The following is a 16610-nucleotide window of genomic DNA, read 5'->3' as shown; positions in this document are numbered from 1 at the left end:
TTTACACTTTATTTGATTCATGTTAGTTTTCTCAGTGTTATTGCTATTTGCCATGTGGTTGCTCAGTTTCTTGTATTTGACTGAGTACCTGCTAACTGTAAGTCTCTATAGAAAAAGAACAAAGATCTAAGACTCAAGGACAGAGTAGAAGCTGAGTCTTTTCTCCCCCTCTTAAAACTGCAGTCCATCTTAGAAGAGTTATTTATCCATTAGCTCATTGTGTCTATCCCAGACGCTAGGGGCACTACCAAATGTGTTTAAAACAACTGGTATTAAATATTAACACAGGGCACCCAACTTAGACCCAAAAAATAAGTCACAAGTTTGGGTGAGATATAGTAGCAGAATAAAAGGAGGAAGTGGTTAATAACCAAAGGGAAGTGGTAGCAGGATTCACTTTAGCTAAGCATACTGACTCACTCCTTGCAGTCTCTATCTGCAGCACTCAGTGAATGTAATAATACTAATAGAGACTGTTAACCCTTCCCATTACAAAAGACAATTTGCTCGAGGGACACAGGGACAGAGTTATTTCCCAGGTCACAAGAGAGGATGGCTTTCTGCATGTGATTTGAGATGCTCTGAACAATTTCTGCTCTTCCTGCCTGAGAAAATCATTTGTCTGCTTACTTCCCTCTGCCTCCTGAGTGTTTATGGGGAAAACTGATATCTGGTGCTACACAAATCTGCAGTGCCTATCCTGGGGGCTTCTAGCTCTGTTGCCTGCTTGTGCTCAAGAGTTCTGAGGGAGAGGTGAAAAAGGGCTTTGGCAGATTTATCTAAGGCACTGGGCAGTGTTTCAGGGCGGGTGACTATTCAACAGATTCCAAACCCTTCACAGTTTCATAAATGTGTGACTCTGAATGGTCCTGTACTCCCACAGCAGTCAACGTGATAAGGTCCCGTTCAGTATCTTGCTTTAGGTTCATTTCTTATTTCACTATTGCTGCTTTATTGCCTAGTTATTCTTGTTTTCTTGTAGATAATGATGCTGAGGTTAAACATGTTAGTCATTTCAAAATAACCATCTACCACAGAGCCACCCTCCCCCACATTGCAGATGGGGAATAGCTTTAAAACTGCTAGGGATTAGGCTTAACCTAATGTCCCAGGATGTTAATTTCATGATGGTATTAACAAATCTGAAAAGCCTTCCCATTAAAAATATTATAGAAAGAGCCTGAGTCAAGGGACAGTTTGCACTGTGCTGTTGCAAGCAATGAATGTGAACAAACGTGTCTATTTCTGAGGAGAAGTAGAAGATAGGAGAAACAGTGAGACTACACTGAAACTGTTTGGTGTAAATGGCATCTCATTTTCTAAAACTTTGCCTGTGGTTTGCCATGAGTCAATCAGAGTAATCCTGACTTCAGGGCAACACGCACAGTGCAGTATATCTGCAGCATCCTCATTACTTGCTTTCCCTTTGGCCTGCAGTTTTATGTTGTGTGCTACATGTACATTATTGAGTTGGACATGGGGATTTTGTGAGCAGGGTTCTGGGATTTTTTTAGGCATGTGGTTTTATTTCATTGTAATTATGTTTAGAGTTGTTCCAGCAACAAGAAACATTTGGGTTATGCACTTACAAATTAAAATATGTTTTTTAGTAGTAGCAATATATACTGTGTATTTGTTTTATAACAGGAATTTTGGTCCCACTGAATATGAGCTTAGGCTTTTCAGAATTCATCTTTAGGGTATGTCTTCACTACCCGCTGGATTGGCGGGTAGTAATCGATCTATCGGGGATCGATTTATCGCATTTCGTCTAGATGCGATAAATTGATCCCCGAACGTGCTCCCCATTGACTCCGGAACTCCACCAGAGCGAGAGACGGTAGCGGAGTCGACAGGGGAGCCGCAGCCGTCGATCCCGCGCTGTGAGGACCCGAGGTAAATCGATCTAAGATACTTCGACTTCATCTACGCTATTCACATAGCTGAAGTTGCGTATCTTAGATCGATTCCCCCCCCCCCCCAGTGTAGACCAGCCCTTAGTGAAATGCACAAGCTATTTACAAACTTTAGTATCTACAAACTAGTGAGGAAAAATGGAACATAACTCACTGAATATCCATCTACGTGCACACGTGCGCACACACACACAACCATCTCCACAATACAGTGGGAAATAACGGCCATGTGATAACAGTTCTGGGTGGCAATTCCTTGCTAACGAATGGATGCTTTCATTGTTTCTAGGACAAAAATAGCTAAAAACCCCAGAGATGTAAGCATGTAAAAACCAGATTTTGCATGTGCTCAATAGTTCCTTTTTCTGAACACTGAGAACACAGTTTTCTAGACACTGATCTATACTAACTGCAGCTCTACGTGCTCAATTCTGCAGCATCTGCTGAACATTGTTGAAAGAAATAAGCAGAGACAAAGCACTAGTGCTGGGCATATGTCTACACAGCATTTTGGAGCAAGCCCCCCGGCCTTGGTCAACAGACTTATAGATTTTAAGGCCAGAAGGGATCGTTATGATCATCTAGTCTGACCTCCTGTATAACACAGACCATACATATCATTTTGGGGAAGTTCTTCCTAGAGCAGATTGTATAGAAAAACATGCAATCTTGATTTAAAAAATGGTCAGTGATGGGCCAGCAGGGCTTGCACTAGCACTCTAAAAATAACTGTGCAGACAGCACTTTGAAGCTGTGGCTTGGGTAGGAGTTTAGTGGGAGGGGTGAGCTTCAAAGCCCGAGCTCCAGCCCAAGCTGAAACTCCAAAGCTCTGCCTATACAGCTATTTTTAGCACACTAGTGTGATCCCCGCCAGCCCATCTTTTGACTTGGCCTACGAGGTTTGCTCCAAAATGCTGCGTAAGACTTACCCTTAGTGTTTGCTCAGCAGCTGTACAGAGAGGTGTCCACACAGTGTGCAGAAATGTTCTGCAGTTAGGGTGAAATTCATCTCTGTGCAAGGGACCAGCATGGGCTAATGCACTACTTAAGTCCCCAAATTATGGCTTTTACATGAGACATAAGTGGTGCATCCCTTGTGCTGGTTCTCTGCACCGGGACGAATTTCACCCATAGTGCTTAGCAATGTGAGCAAGCTTATATATTCACCCTGAACTGAGTCATGGGGAGTGAGCAGAAGTGTATGAGTGGGGGTGAGTTAAGGCCTGGCCAGGGCAAAGGTGTTAAGTTCAGCTCAGTGGCCCCCCATTAGCATTTGCAGCTGCTCCTATTGCTTGCCAATAACAGCAGTTTACTCAAGTCAGATTAAGAGTTGCTGACAGCAGGGAGGACAGACACAGAAATATGTCCAGGGGTTGTGGGAAAACAATTTCCCTCACAGACAGCCATTCAGTGTTTCCTGGCACAAAGAGGCAACCATTTTTTTTGCCAACCTTTCCTAGACGACTGTGCTCATTTCCCCCAGTTCACTTGGTCTTTAAGAAAAAACAGGCAAAACCGCCCTGCTATCTCACAGCTCTCATCTGTACCACTGCAGCGCTGACCCCACGGAGAAGCTAACTTTCAAAGCTTTGTAGCTTTAGGGTTTCAGTCTGTATTGGTTTTATTTTATTTATTTTTTTAATTCCAGAAAGAGCCTGAATCATTTAATATCCAAAAAACTAACCTACTTGAGATTTTTTTGAAAAGGGGAATGTCCTAAGCCCAAACATGTTTCTTTTATTTGCACTCTTACTACTTGTAGAAGGGGAGACACTTTATTTGATGTGGAAAATTAGAACTAAACAAAGAAAATACTGAATGAATGACTGTGATGTGGTATGTTGTTCCCGGAAATAAGATTGTCAGTGGAAGAGTAAGACTCCTGTAGATTTTAGTCTCCTGCCACTCCTCCCCCCATCCAGTAATTCTTCAAATTTAAGTATTAAGGATTAGTGAGTGAAAGTTCCATGCACAAATCCTATGACTTGTTAACCCTTTTTGTGCTGGGGTTGCAATGATGACAGAGGAGCTCTAGCAAATGTGTTCTTGTGGGTATGTTGTATCAGGAAATCCTGTTGCCTATCACCAAAGTGTTAATGGGATTTGTGCCTGGCACTCCCATGCACCTGTTAGAAATTTAAAAAGCAAAAATAAATAACAAGTAATTTACAATGTATAAAGTCAGCATTCTAGTGACATGTACTATGGATGATAACTTAGGGCTTGTCTATTGGATAGGGTAATGGACACTGAGGGTGTGATTTTTTAGGCACAGTAACATGTTGCACATTAACTGATCTGTGTGGACCCTACTGGTGCATACTAAAGGTTCCCTAATGAAATACTGATTCAAATGACACTACATTAAAGCACACTAGGGAACCTTTAGTGCACTTTAGAAATCACACTCCTGTATTGTGCACTGCAACACCATGTAGCCAAGCCCTCAATTCCCCTTTCCTGATATAACTGTCCCTCTGGGTACTACCAAACAAAAGACTGTTAAAAAGCAGTGTAAACACATACAAACATGCCGAGTCATACACACTGGCTTTACTTCCCTGCTTTTGCACCTTGTGTGGTCCTTTACTCCTGTGCAGAACGAGTGCAGATTGGGTGGAAAATGCTATCAGATCAGAATGGGAACGATTTATACCCACTTTGCATAAGTGTAAACCAAGGCGGTAACACAATCCTTTTCGTGCACCACAGGGTGGTGGTAAAATCCCCCCTGTCCTCTGGGGCAGCACAGAAAACATAGAACGCACCCTATTCTATAATAATCAATTCACAGAGTTGTACTACTAGCCATTTAAAAAAAGGAGGGCAACTTTATATTCAAGATACACTTATGAAGAACTAATAGACATTATAAGCACTCTATAGACCTGAGTAGTGTGTGTTGTGGACAGTGATAAGACCATAGATGGTGTTGTAGATGGTTACGAGTTATGGTTATAAGCAACTTGTTGGACTCTATAACAATTGATTAACCGTTTATGAAAACATCTATTAATAATATATTAACTCTCATAGACTGTTTAAAATGTACCCTAAATATTAAGTGTGACCAAAAAAAGGTCTTCATGAAAGAGCTTTTTGAGTAATCCTTCTGGGGTCCTCCTGTCCCAGGGGTGAAGCAGTTCAATGCATAACTTTCACCCAAAATTTAAACCAAACTATTTTTCATAATTAGAAAAACGTCACTTGTTGTCAAGCCTGGGAAAGGCCTAAATATAGCAGCCTCCTGACATGGATGCTGTCTTTCTTCTGAAACTATCCAGAAAGGTCCCAGTTTCTGCAAATCTCCTACATCTCCACGGTGGGGCCCAGCAGCTTGCCTGCTGTTGATTGATGCAAAATTAATTAGTTGTGTGTTCTATAGCTCACAACTCAAGGACATATAAAAAACATTTGAATCCAGCAGCAGAGGGCCCAAGACCATATTACAAGAGCTGCTGGACTCCATGTGATCAGCTGGGTCCCCCTGCTCCTGCTTTTTGTAGAGAAGGTTGTAGTCATTCTCCCTGAATTGGGATATCAGTAGTGTGTGTGCTGCATATCAGGGAGTAGGGAGGCAGGGTCAAAGGAGAGAGCCATAGGACTGTCAGAAGGCTGAGAGGAAGGAAAGCTTAAATCCTAAGGCCTGCAGACGAGAATATATCATTCAGCGTATAGTGCTTTTTTAGTGGGAATCAGAAGGTTTTTAAAGGGAAATGTAGTATTGGAGACAAGAAACAGAGAGCCAGGATGTTCACAGAGAGATCATGGTATTTACCTCATCGCCATATTTTTACCCAATGCCATAAACACGGCACTGTGTGAAGCGCTTATTGGATTTGAATAAGCACTTCATGAATTGAGCAGAAGCCAGCAATAATTAATTGTAATTAATAGCTAATGAGTGGAAAACAGCCCATCCAATGCTATGCTGGCATCTGGTCTTTTCCAATGGCCAGGTTCTTGCCTGCAAATAGGTCCTGTAGGCAGGTCTTGTGGACCGATTCTTCCGCTTGCCTGCATATTGGGTCCTGTAGGCAGGTCCTTCTGCCTGCCTGCAGACGGGGTCCTGGGGGCAGCGCCTGCTGTTTGCCTGTGGGAAATAGGCTGTTTTTTAAAAAAATTAACCAGAAAGAACCCTTTTCTTTTTTACTGATGTGTTTCAGTTGCATCTTGGCCCTGGAGGACTAGGGTGGATTTAAAGCCCTTCAAAGCTCTTTGATGATGGGATTTGCAACTTCCCCCCTACCATGGCCAAATAAAAAATGCCCATGAAGTTTGATACAAACAAGGAACTGTGGAGATTTGTCTAATCATCAGAATTTCAATGATTTGAGTCCTTTTGTGGTATAAATTATTCATTCAGGGTTACACTGTGCAATTCTAACATTTTAAATGAAGCAAATAAAATATTCATTATATAAAAAAAGAACACAATGAAATGTAACCCCCCCACCAAACTCCTGTTATTATCCAGGGCTAGATTGTGCAATCCTTTCTAAGTATTTCCACATGTGTACTAGTAAATAATCACCAATGTGAGAAAGGGTTGAGTGAGGGACTCAAAGAGGTGAAATTCTGATTAGACAGATTTCCATATCTTAGCAGTAGACATACCAATACACTAATTTCTGCTTAATGAGAACAGATAAAAGGAAAAAACCTCCAGTCTCCATCCAAGCTTTGGGAACTCCTATTCTCCCTGCCTTCTGAACACACGAAAGACTAGTGCTCAGTCTCATCCAGGCCACTCATCCTAACATTCTTGGGTGTGTTCTGAATCCTGTGAGTCTGTTACATTTAGTTCAGACAATGCCAGGTTGCTGTTGGTCAATACATGACATCACATCACAATGTGATGAGGCAGTATTGTCATGCACTGAGGCAACATCAGGACTCAAAGAGGCAAATTTGGTGATTCAGCATTGCAACATAAGTATTGAGTCCCGCCGAGGAAAGAAGATTTTTGGAGGCATTTATCCACTAAACTTGGACATTCTAGTCTGCAGTCCCTGTAGAGGTCGGAATAGTAAATTGACAGAACTTAGGCTGGCTTTTGTATTATTTGCTCTTACTGTGAGTTCCATGTCCTCCTCTTCCTTTTCCTTTACTGGTTTTTCTGGTTCCTCTGGCTCCTTCTCTTGTAGATGGATCTCATGGGCCTGAGACATGTAAGGCATGTCATCTTTGTTCTTGAACTCCAAGCTGAGAATTGAAGGAGGAAGTAGAATTCCTAGAATTACCTAAAGCAATAATAATGATAATAATAATAATCATCTCAATTAACAGGTTATGATTATGGTGGTAGCTTAGTATCAAATGGAACAAGCCCCTTGGGGAATCTGGGAATCAAACATTCCAGTGTGTAAGTTTCAATGGCACCTGGAAATCTGTCATTTGAGATTTTGTTTACAGAGGACTGTGGGGAAACTAAGCATAGCATGCCTTGCAATGTTAATAGAAGTTATATGGCTAACTCATTGTGCTGAATAATTTATTTATCCCTAAATTGCTCATCTCATACACATTGTTACAAGCTAGAACACTACAAAATATTACCATACTAGGTAGTAGGCGGAACCACAAAAGCATTGAACCTTGAACCTGAAAAGTCTTGCACATTGCACAGTAGAGTGTTCCAGTGTTAATGTGAGACACAAGAAATATTAGGCAATAGACATAGTCCTCTGCAGTAAGTGTTAGCTGTGTCTACAATACAGAACCTGTGCTGGCATAGCTATGCTGGTAGAGCCCACTAGTGGAGACACAGCATAAACCAACAGAAGGAGTTTAGCCAGGATGGTAATACTGCCTCCCCAAAAGACATTAGCTATGCCAACGAAAGCACTCTTCTGTTGGCATAGTTACATCTACACTAGGGAGGTTGTTGACTTAGCTATGTTGGGTAGGGGTGTGATATTTTTGACACAGCTAGGTCAATGAAACTTAGTAGAGTAGATCAGGGTTTAGTAAGTTCCCTGTGGTCCCTTACTTGCAAATACATAGGGTAGAATAGGTCAGGACAATGGCATGAGTGAGTCTGAGGAGACAGACTTAAAAGTATGCAACTTATGTGCTTAGGTATTCACTCCTGTAACTTGGCAGCCATACAGCACTGCTCCCGTCAATGTGAGCTCAAATTCTCCTGTATTCGCTGTCTTGTGCTGCACATCCATTTTACCTTCTTCTTATACATGCAACACACTACACCTGGGTTGTGCGGGATCAAGCCCATCATGGTTTAGGCCCATTTGTAACCACATACACACACACCAAAGCTTGACATTTGCCAGCATTTCATGGAAAAATCATTTTATACATATCTCCAATGAATTTATCTCCAGTAATGCCAATGAAATTATTTAGTAGGCCTGTTGGCATATGTGGAGAGAGTATATTTCCATCCCATGAGGGAGAACATTCCTGCTTTGTCTACTGGTGACTACTAGTGCATTGCAGAGATCATTCCAGGTCTCTGGACTGGAGCTGCCCTGCTTTTAAAGTACACCCCCGCCCCCCAACGCTGCCATATAACCCATTAAGGTGCATGAAAAAGTCTATGCTGTTCTCTCTTTTGCCTAAAGAGAGTTGCTTCAGGGAGGGAGAGTTAAAGGATAAAGGTTTATGGAATAAAGCAGAATAAATAGAGTGAACAATAAACTGAGTGTGGACATTTGGGAGGAGCTGCTGTTGGAACAAACCAAAAGGAAAATGGAATTTATCACCCTGAGCTACTTATCATGCAAAGGATAGGGCCAGGGGTCTGCTGTGTGGCTGAAGAGATACATACTGTAAAGGACAAGGCATAGAAAGGGAAATGGATAGATACACTACACTACAGTAAGCAAGATCTACTGCGTAATGAACAACTGGAACATCTCAAAAGCAGTGATGAGCTCCCAAAATCCTAATAACCGGTTCCATACTGGGTCCTCGGTGGTGGGGGAGACACTTCACTCGCTCCGGGTTTTCGACGGCGGGTCCTTCACCCGGAGCGAGTGAAGACCTCCCCCGCCCCGCTGCCGAAGTGCCGCCGAAGACCCAGTAGGGAATCGCGCGGTGAGTACAAGCCCCATGTGCCTGTCTCTCCACCCCCCTCATCCGACTCCAACCCACTTCCTGCCCCCGACTGCCCCCCTCAGAACCCGCAACCCATCAACCTCCCCACTCCTTGTCCCCAGACAACCCCCTCCCGAGACCCCCCCACCCTAACTATCCCCCCAGAACCCCACCCCCTACCCAACTCGCCCCACTCCCTGTCCCCTGACTGCCCCAACCCCATCCACCACCACCCTGACAGACCCCCGGAACTCCCACGCCTACCCAACCCCCCTTTCCCCGTCCCCTGACCGCCTCCCCAGAACCTCCGCTCCCTCCAACCGCTCCCTGCCCCTTATCCAACCCCTCTTCCCAGCCCCAGCCCCCTTATCATGCTGCTCAAAGTGGCAGGAGCTGCCGAGCTGCCCAGAGCGCTGGCGCTGGTGGTGTGGCGCGCTGGGGCTCTGCGAGGGGGGGAGGAGTGGGGGAGGGGCTGGGGGAGCCTCCCCAGCTGGGAGCTCAGGCGGGCCAGACAGGATGGTCCCGCAGGCTGGATGTGGTCCACGGACTGGAGTTTGCCCACCTGCCAGCCCCTTTACAACCGGTTCTACACCAGCTTCTAAATTTAACAACCGGTTCTTTGCAAACCGGTGCGAACCGGCTCCAGCTCACTGCTGCTCAAAAGTCAGGTTTGCAAGATGGTCAGGCCCCCCAGGGAGAGCAAGGGGATCAGGGCACAGATAGATTCAGAAAACATATGGCTAAGAGGGAGGACTTTCCAAAATGTAAGAACATGTCCTAGTTTTAGAAAGAAAGGTACTCATGCAGAGCTCTGACACAAGTGAGATAAGAATCTTATTAGCCACTGACACTCATTTGTTACTGATAGTGCATTAGTTCCAGTGTGATAATGATATCTTTATATCTGTGCTGTTCATAATTATTTTCTCAGATACATGCTTTTGCAGCATAGTAGAACAACCAGAGCAAGTATCGATTTTCACATGTAAACCTGATACAGGCGAGGGAATGCCCCGGTCAGGGAATATCACCACAAAACATAATTAAAAATGGCAATTCTTGGTCTGACTAGTGAATACTGTGGTGAAGGTGAATGTACCACAGCTCAGTTCCTCTTGGACAGAAATGCCTGTCAGAAAACCCCTCTCGCTGGCTGTTTTACCAGAGAAATTAAGTATTAAATGGGCGTGATTGAATTATCTTCCACATCCCTTAGGGGTGGTCGGTCCAGGTTAGGTAGGAGGCAGCTTGACATGGGACTGCAGGGGTATTTGCACTGCTGCTGCATTTGCTTGTTCTGCGGATCATTCTCCAGGGTTGTCAATTCAGCACCTTTCACTAGTAGTAAATTCACTCACACACCCTTTTAATTTATTCATTGATTTTTTTAAAAAATACGGCCAAACCCTGAAGTCTTCAGTTAGGGAGACATCCTGCAGTCCTTGCTCAGTCTTTATGCCAGTAACTGTCCTACTGATCTTGGAGAGTTTTGACCAAGGACTGAGTAAGGCACTCAGGATTTGGGCCAGCAGGGATGAGCACTGTGTCATGTCACTATAAATAACACAGGACCATGCAATTAGTTTATTAGTACATCTAGTTGTTGCTGATTTGGTGTCAGCCCCCTCGCCATCCCTTAGAGCTCTTGCTCTTAATTGATACTAAGGCAGTGCTGACCTTTAGACCTGAATTTTTGCGCATCCGGAGCCGGCCCATCCACATGTCTGTGAGCAGCATTTGGCTGCAAGTGTGAGCAATGAAATCTCGGTGCTTGGCTGCCACCGCAAGCTGCAGGCACGTGGCATTACTCCAGTTCTTCAGCTCGTAGGTCAGCAGTTTCATTGCCAGCTGCTCATCCTGCTTGTACGATTGGTCCAGCAGCTCCACCGCCAGCTGGCCGAAATCCCTGCAACAGAGGACATTTTCATTAGCCAGCACAGTCTGCTTTGCGGAAAGTACACGGTTAATGACAGCTCCATGAAATGCAGTCGCGGTGCTGGCTGTACATGGAGGTCCACGTTTTCAAACCTGAGTGCCTAAAGTTAGGCACTTTAATAAATGTCCTGATTTAGAATACTGAGTACCCACCGCTCCCAGACATCTGCTCCCACCTGTCTGCCTGCTGTTCTCTCCTTGAAGCCCACTGTCTATCTGCAGTTAGGCAATCCAGGTCCCCATTGCTTGTTCATGATCTCATGGTCAGGTACCCTTGAAGGGGAGGCTTTATTAACCTGTGTCCAAAAATTGTTCAAATTCCTGTTGGTCTTTGATTCATGGATTTTAAGGCCAGAAGGGATTATGATGATGATCTAGTCTGACCTCCTGACATCTAGTCTGATCTCCTGATTAGTTACTTCCTGCACCTGGATACTACTTCAGCAGATTTTGAACTGTATTTCATTGGGATGGGAAAAGTGACTCAACAGAATCACATTCAGGCTCTGGTGGCCTCAAGATGGAGGAAAGCATATAGTCAGTATAGAGGCGTCATTCACCTTTTTGGCTCCTGTTCTATCCGTTTCAGAAGTTGCACTGTTAGCACAGTTTTTAGAAGGGCTCTGTTAGCACAGGTGTGCCCTAAAAGCCACTCTTTGGCTTCGAGGGGACTGCATTTTCACTACATCTTTAACAGTTAAAGCAAGCCACTCCTAAGCTGATTACTGGCAGTTTCAGCAGCCTCTCTTTGCTACTCCCTAGAAAGTATGCATGAAAGGAAATCAACCTGGAGTTGTGGTTCAGCTCCTGGGATATGTCATCCACCATGTCATTTTCTGATGCCTCGTGGGCCATGGCTTTGCAGAGTTTACAGGCCACCAGAGCCTTAGCCATAGCCTCCTCCCCATGCTGCCAGAAAAAGAGGGCCATCTTCTGACGCTTCATCAGCACAGCCCACACCATCAGCTCATGGAAGGGGAAAGGGAAATGGTTAATCTCAGGATCATCCAAATCAATATCCACTTCTTCTTCTCGTTTCTTTGTGGTCTTCCTTCCTCTTCGCAAAGGGACATCATCCTGTCAAACAAGGAGAAAGTGTGATTCTAGGGAATCATGTGAATCAGTTTACATTGGATACAGGAGACACGACATGAGGAAGCTGACTCCCTCACCACAGGCACACTCATGTTCATGTAACTTACTTTCTTGTAATTGTTGATTAGACTGACTAATTATTCACTATGACCAGCCCACATTCTGAGTTTCTAGGAGGAGGATTTCTGCTGCTTCCCACTACTCCTCCCTACACAAACTTACATAACTAATTTCACATTCACTGAAAAAAATAATTCACAGAATAAATGTGATGCATATGAAATAATGATTCAACACTCCCAGCTCCTGCCTGGTGGGAAATGGGAGACTGGGAATGTCAATCTAACCTGGCCCTTCCCTGTGGTAGTGCAGAGCACTATCAGAACATGCCCAGGTTACTCCTGGGAAAGCAACCCTTACTTTAAAGCTTTTGGTTTGTCCATTTACATCTGAGTTTTTAATCTCATTGGGGTGGATACATTCACCTCTTTTCACTCTAACTGCATTAGAGAGAACAATGAGGGAGACGCTGGAGGATGCTTCATCAAAAGATGGTAGCATGGATTGTTTTGTCCTTTCCCCACTTCTGTCTCATTCTTAGTGATCTCCCATCCTGATCTTATCAGTGGGGTAACCTATCTCTCCTCACATACTATCCCACTCCCTCAATTCTGTGTCCTTTCTTCTCCCCTTTTCCCCTCCAATTCCATGTTATTTCTTCTTGCTTGCCTCTCCTGTTTATTTCCATCCTCTCAACTTGTCCTATAACTTTTCTTTGTCCTTCTGTTCCCAGACTGCGTGCGCTGAACTTTGCTCCTTGTGTGAGCAGCAAAGTAAAACTTATCATACAAAATCTCAGCTCTCTGAAGTGCCAATGTACAGCATTACAGAGGCTGAAGGATGTCGGGTTATTGAAGATTGACACTGCACTACACTAATGCCCTCCATTCTATCTCAGCTCAAGTTCCCAAGTAAAGATATTTTACTTCTGAAAATCTTTATTTTAATATTGTTTACAATTAAATATAGTTAAAAAGTGGTCATAAAAGTGACAATTATAAACCAATGATATTTACAAAATAATTAAGGCTGGGATTTGTGAAAGTGGTCCCATTGATGGCATTGGGAGTACAGACAGGACAAAGTGGAGGGTTTTTGAGAATCCCAGCCTAAATAGCATGTAAAATAATTTAAAAAAACTATACTCAGTGCTTCACATTTTCCATAATTAGGTTGCCATGAAAACTGCTACAGAATCCAACCACTTGACACAGAATTATGCCCCAGAATTGAAGTTTTCATTAAAAGAGAGAGGCGTCTGTCCCATATAGTTGTAAAGAAAACCTTCAATATCTGAGAAAAACATTAAACAGTGCAGTAATGGTTTGCCGAGTCTGCAAACAGACAGCCTGAAACAACTACTCTGAGAAGTGCAAACCACTCACATTCAACTAAGTATGGTGCTCACGCTGAAACTTAAAAACAAGAATCTAATTGCTAACAAATGCCCTGATGGGCATGGGCTGGATTCTGGTGCCCTCACTCACATTAAGTAGTACCTTCTCCCTCATGTAGTTCCACTGAAGTAAACAAGACTATTTGTGGAGCAAGGCACTACTCAATATGAATAACAGTATGTGCATCTGACCCTATTTTAGAAGAAACATTCATGTAATGTGGTTATCTATCCATTGCTGTCGGATATGGTAGCAGGTATTTGGCTGAGGACAGCGAGGCATCTAGTTGCTATTTATAGATTCTGGAGTGGCAAAGTAGGATTTTGTTCTTCCCTGCACCCCGAACAATTGCCTCTAACCTTTTCTACAAAGGGAAAAGAAAAAGTCAAAAGCCTCAGCCACGTCAATGGGAATTGGGCATCACATCCTATATTTGTTTGACCTCTCTGACAGCTTTCTATTTTTATAGTTGTTGGATTGGGATACTGGTTTCAAATAGACTGTACTATTTAAAACAATATGTACCGATTTCACCAACAGAGACCTAGAGATAACAGGATTTACTTCCCCCACCTTTTTTTTTAGTTTGTCTATGGGGAAGCATACTGAGAAACTGATTTTCTATTTGCATTCATATAAACAATTTACTTTGGTGGAAAGTACAGCCTTGTGTGTGATTAACTTCTCATTCTAAATCTGTGGAACTTTTAAAATATATTAATTACGAGAAGTCTCAGATAGTATATTGCCGATTAATTTGTTTGGTGAGAAAGGGAAGTGAATTTAACATTAAGATTTATTACATGTCACCTACCTCCATTCCCAGAAGTTTCAGGGCTTTTGGCTGTACAAAAAAAGAGTGTAATAAACCATTATATAGCCTATCCATACCAACAACATTTTAAACAAAATTATATAATCCTAGTTGTCCCCTCTTCCCCAAGATTCCTGGCATAAGTTTGGCCCCTACCATAAGTTACAGCAGCTCTAATTTGTGCTGGATGGCAACAGACACTAAGGCGCCATTCCATCCGTTGAGGATCCCGGGAGTTCATTAGCATTCTGGACATGTACCCTTCACCTGACAACCCCCCTAACAAGAAGCTGCAAAAGAGGGGGCACTCTGCTGGCTCTGCATCTCTCTCAGGGATTCTCCCATCTCCTCATAGAGCAGATATAGGGCCCTTTTTTTCCACTGCTTCAGCAATTCAAAGGGATCAAGGATCTGGCCCAAGGTTTACAAGGCCTTAATTTATACAGTTTTTCCACTGAGTGGCTGAGGGAAGGGAGCATTTCTCTGCAGAGAAAAGAGTGCATTTTGCTACTTCAAAAAATAAAATAAAAATGAAATGACAGAAAAGCCATCCCCAGGGTGGAATTGGCAAAAAACCCCAAACAAACCCAGCAGGTCTCCAGTTTTCCTTTGGATGTAAACATTTCATAGCAGCTGTTGTACTATCAGGACCAATGTCTGCTAGGATGAGATCATCAGAGTCATATTCATATATGTCTCTAGAAAGTGAACCCATATGTGAAATATCTGTGTTGGCTAGAGAGTAAGCTAAGAGAAGTTGTTATAACTAGAAGTTTCATGGAAGACAACCAAATTCTGCTTTCAGTTCCACTGCTGTGAATCTGGAGAGACTTCATTAAAGACAAGAATGAACATCACTTTGTTTTATAAAGACTGACAAATTACTCCAGATTCACAGCAGTATAACATCAAAAAATACAAAACTGTGCCTTGAACCTGCACCCTTTGCACTCAAGGAATGCAGGATCAAGCCCATTTAGAGTTATGATTTTTCCTGCTCTGAAATCTCCATGCCACTTACAAAGGTTTCAGCACATACCAGGGAAATTTCTTTCTCTCTTAATTCAATTTTTTTTCCAGTCTAACTGCAGTATACTACCTATTACAGGGGCTGATCCAAAGCCCATGAAAGTCAATGGAAAGACACTCATTGCCTTCATAAGGCTTTGTATCAGAACCATTCACAGATTCATATTCATAGATTTTAGGGTCAGAACGGACCATGATGATCATTTAGTCTGACCTCCTGAATAACACAGGCCAAAGAACCTCACCTAAGAATTTCTGTAGCCAGCCCATAAAATAGCTTGTGTCAAGAGCTGACTTTCACTAGGTCGCAGTGAGGCAGCTGTTCTGCTACGCACAAAACCCAGATCATAATGAACTGCTAATCAGTAGAGAGAATTGTTGCTTTTAAAAAATCTAGAACCCAGTAACAATCTTTATCCTAGACTCAGGGCAACAGCAGCTGGATCCTAGCAGCAAATGACATGCATGTATTGATTCTTCCTCTTATAACTTCTATCATGGGAAGAAAACTACCAAAATTCAGCCTTACTGAATTGACTCCCAGCACCTTTTTGTTATTACCACATCAGACAGGCCCGTTGACAGGGGGAAGCAAAGGGGGCAATTGCCCAGGGGCCCGGGCTAGCAGGCGCAGTGGGGTTAAGGCAGGCTTCCTGCTTGCCCTTGCTCTGCGCCGCTCCCAGAAGTGGCCGACACGTCCCTGCGGCCCCTGGGTTGAGGGTCTCCGCGCGCTGCCCCCATCCCAAGCGCTGACTCCACAGCTCCCATTGGCTGGGAACTGCGGCCAATGGGAGCTATGGGGGCAGTGCCTGTGGGCAGTGGGGTGCGGAGACCCTCTGGGCCCCCAGCCTAGAAGTCGCAGCCAGAGGGATGTGCCGGTTGGTTTGGGGAGCTGCCAGAGGTAAGCACCGACCCCCTGACCTCCTCCTGCACCCCAACTCTCTGCCCCAGCACAGAGTCCGCACCCCCTCCCACACCCAAACTCCCTCCCAGAGCCTGCACCCCACATCCCTCCTGCACCCAATCTCCCTCCCAGAGCCCAACCCCTCACCTCCTCCCGCACCCAAACTTCCTTCCAGAGCCTGCACCCCGCATCCCCTCCAACAACCAAACTTCCTTCCAAAGCCTGAACCCCACACCCCCTCCCGCGCCCAAACTCCCTCCCAGAGCCCGCATGCCTCCGGCACTCCTCCCGCACCCAAACTCCCTCCCAGAGCCCCCTCCCACACCCATTCTCCCTCCCAGAACCCGCACCACGCACCCCTCCCGCACCCAAACTCCCTCCCAGAGCCTGCACCCCTCACC

General features: G+C 44.2%; 1 protein-coding gene across 5 annotated transcripts in view; it reads right to left on the bottom strand.

The window, feature by feature from the left end:
• The window catches only part of TRPM3 (transient receptor potential cation channel subfamily M member 3), a 595793-nt gene that overhangs the window by 39081 nt on the left and 540102 nt on the right, over window positions 1–16610 (bottom strand). For 3 of the 5 annotated variants that reach the window (XM_024211010.2, XM_024211012.2, XM_026652437.1), the window contains 4 exons: window positions 14277–14306; window positions 11698–11987; window positions 10653–10881; window positions 6992–7159 (listed from right to left, as the gene is read on the bottom strand). In XM_024211010.2, the coding sequence (XP_024066778.2) occupies window positions 6992–7159; window positions 10653–10881; window positions 11698–11987; window positions 14277–14306 (717 nt within the window). The remainder of the gene's footprint in view (window positions 1–6991; window positions 7160–10652; window positions 10882–11697; window positions 11988–14276; window positions 14307–16610) is intronic. The other 2 variants (XM_024211011.2, XM_024211013.2) reach the window with 1 other exon arrangement.

This window comes from Terrapene carolina, unplaced genomic scaffold, assembly GCF_002925995.2.
Source record: "Terrapene carolina triunguis isolate 2854851 unplaced genomic scaffold, T_m_triunguis-2.0 Scaffold113, whole genome shotgun sequence".
Classification (NCBI taxonomy): Eukaryota; Metazoa; Chordata; order Testudines; family Emydidae; genus Terrapene; species Terrapene triunguis.
Note: the sequence above shows the minus strand (reverse complement) of the source record. Positions and strands in the feature narration are given on the sequence as shown.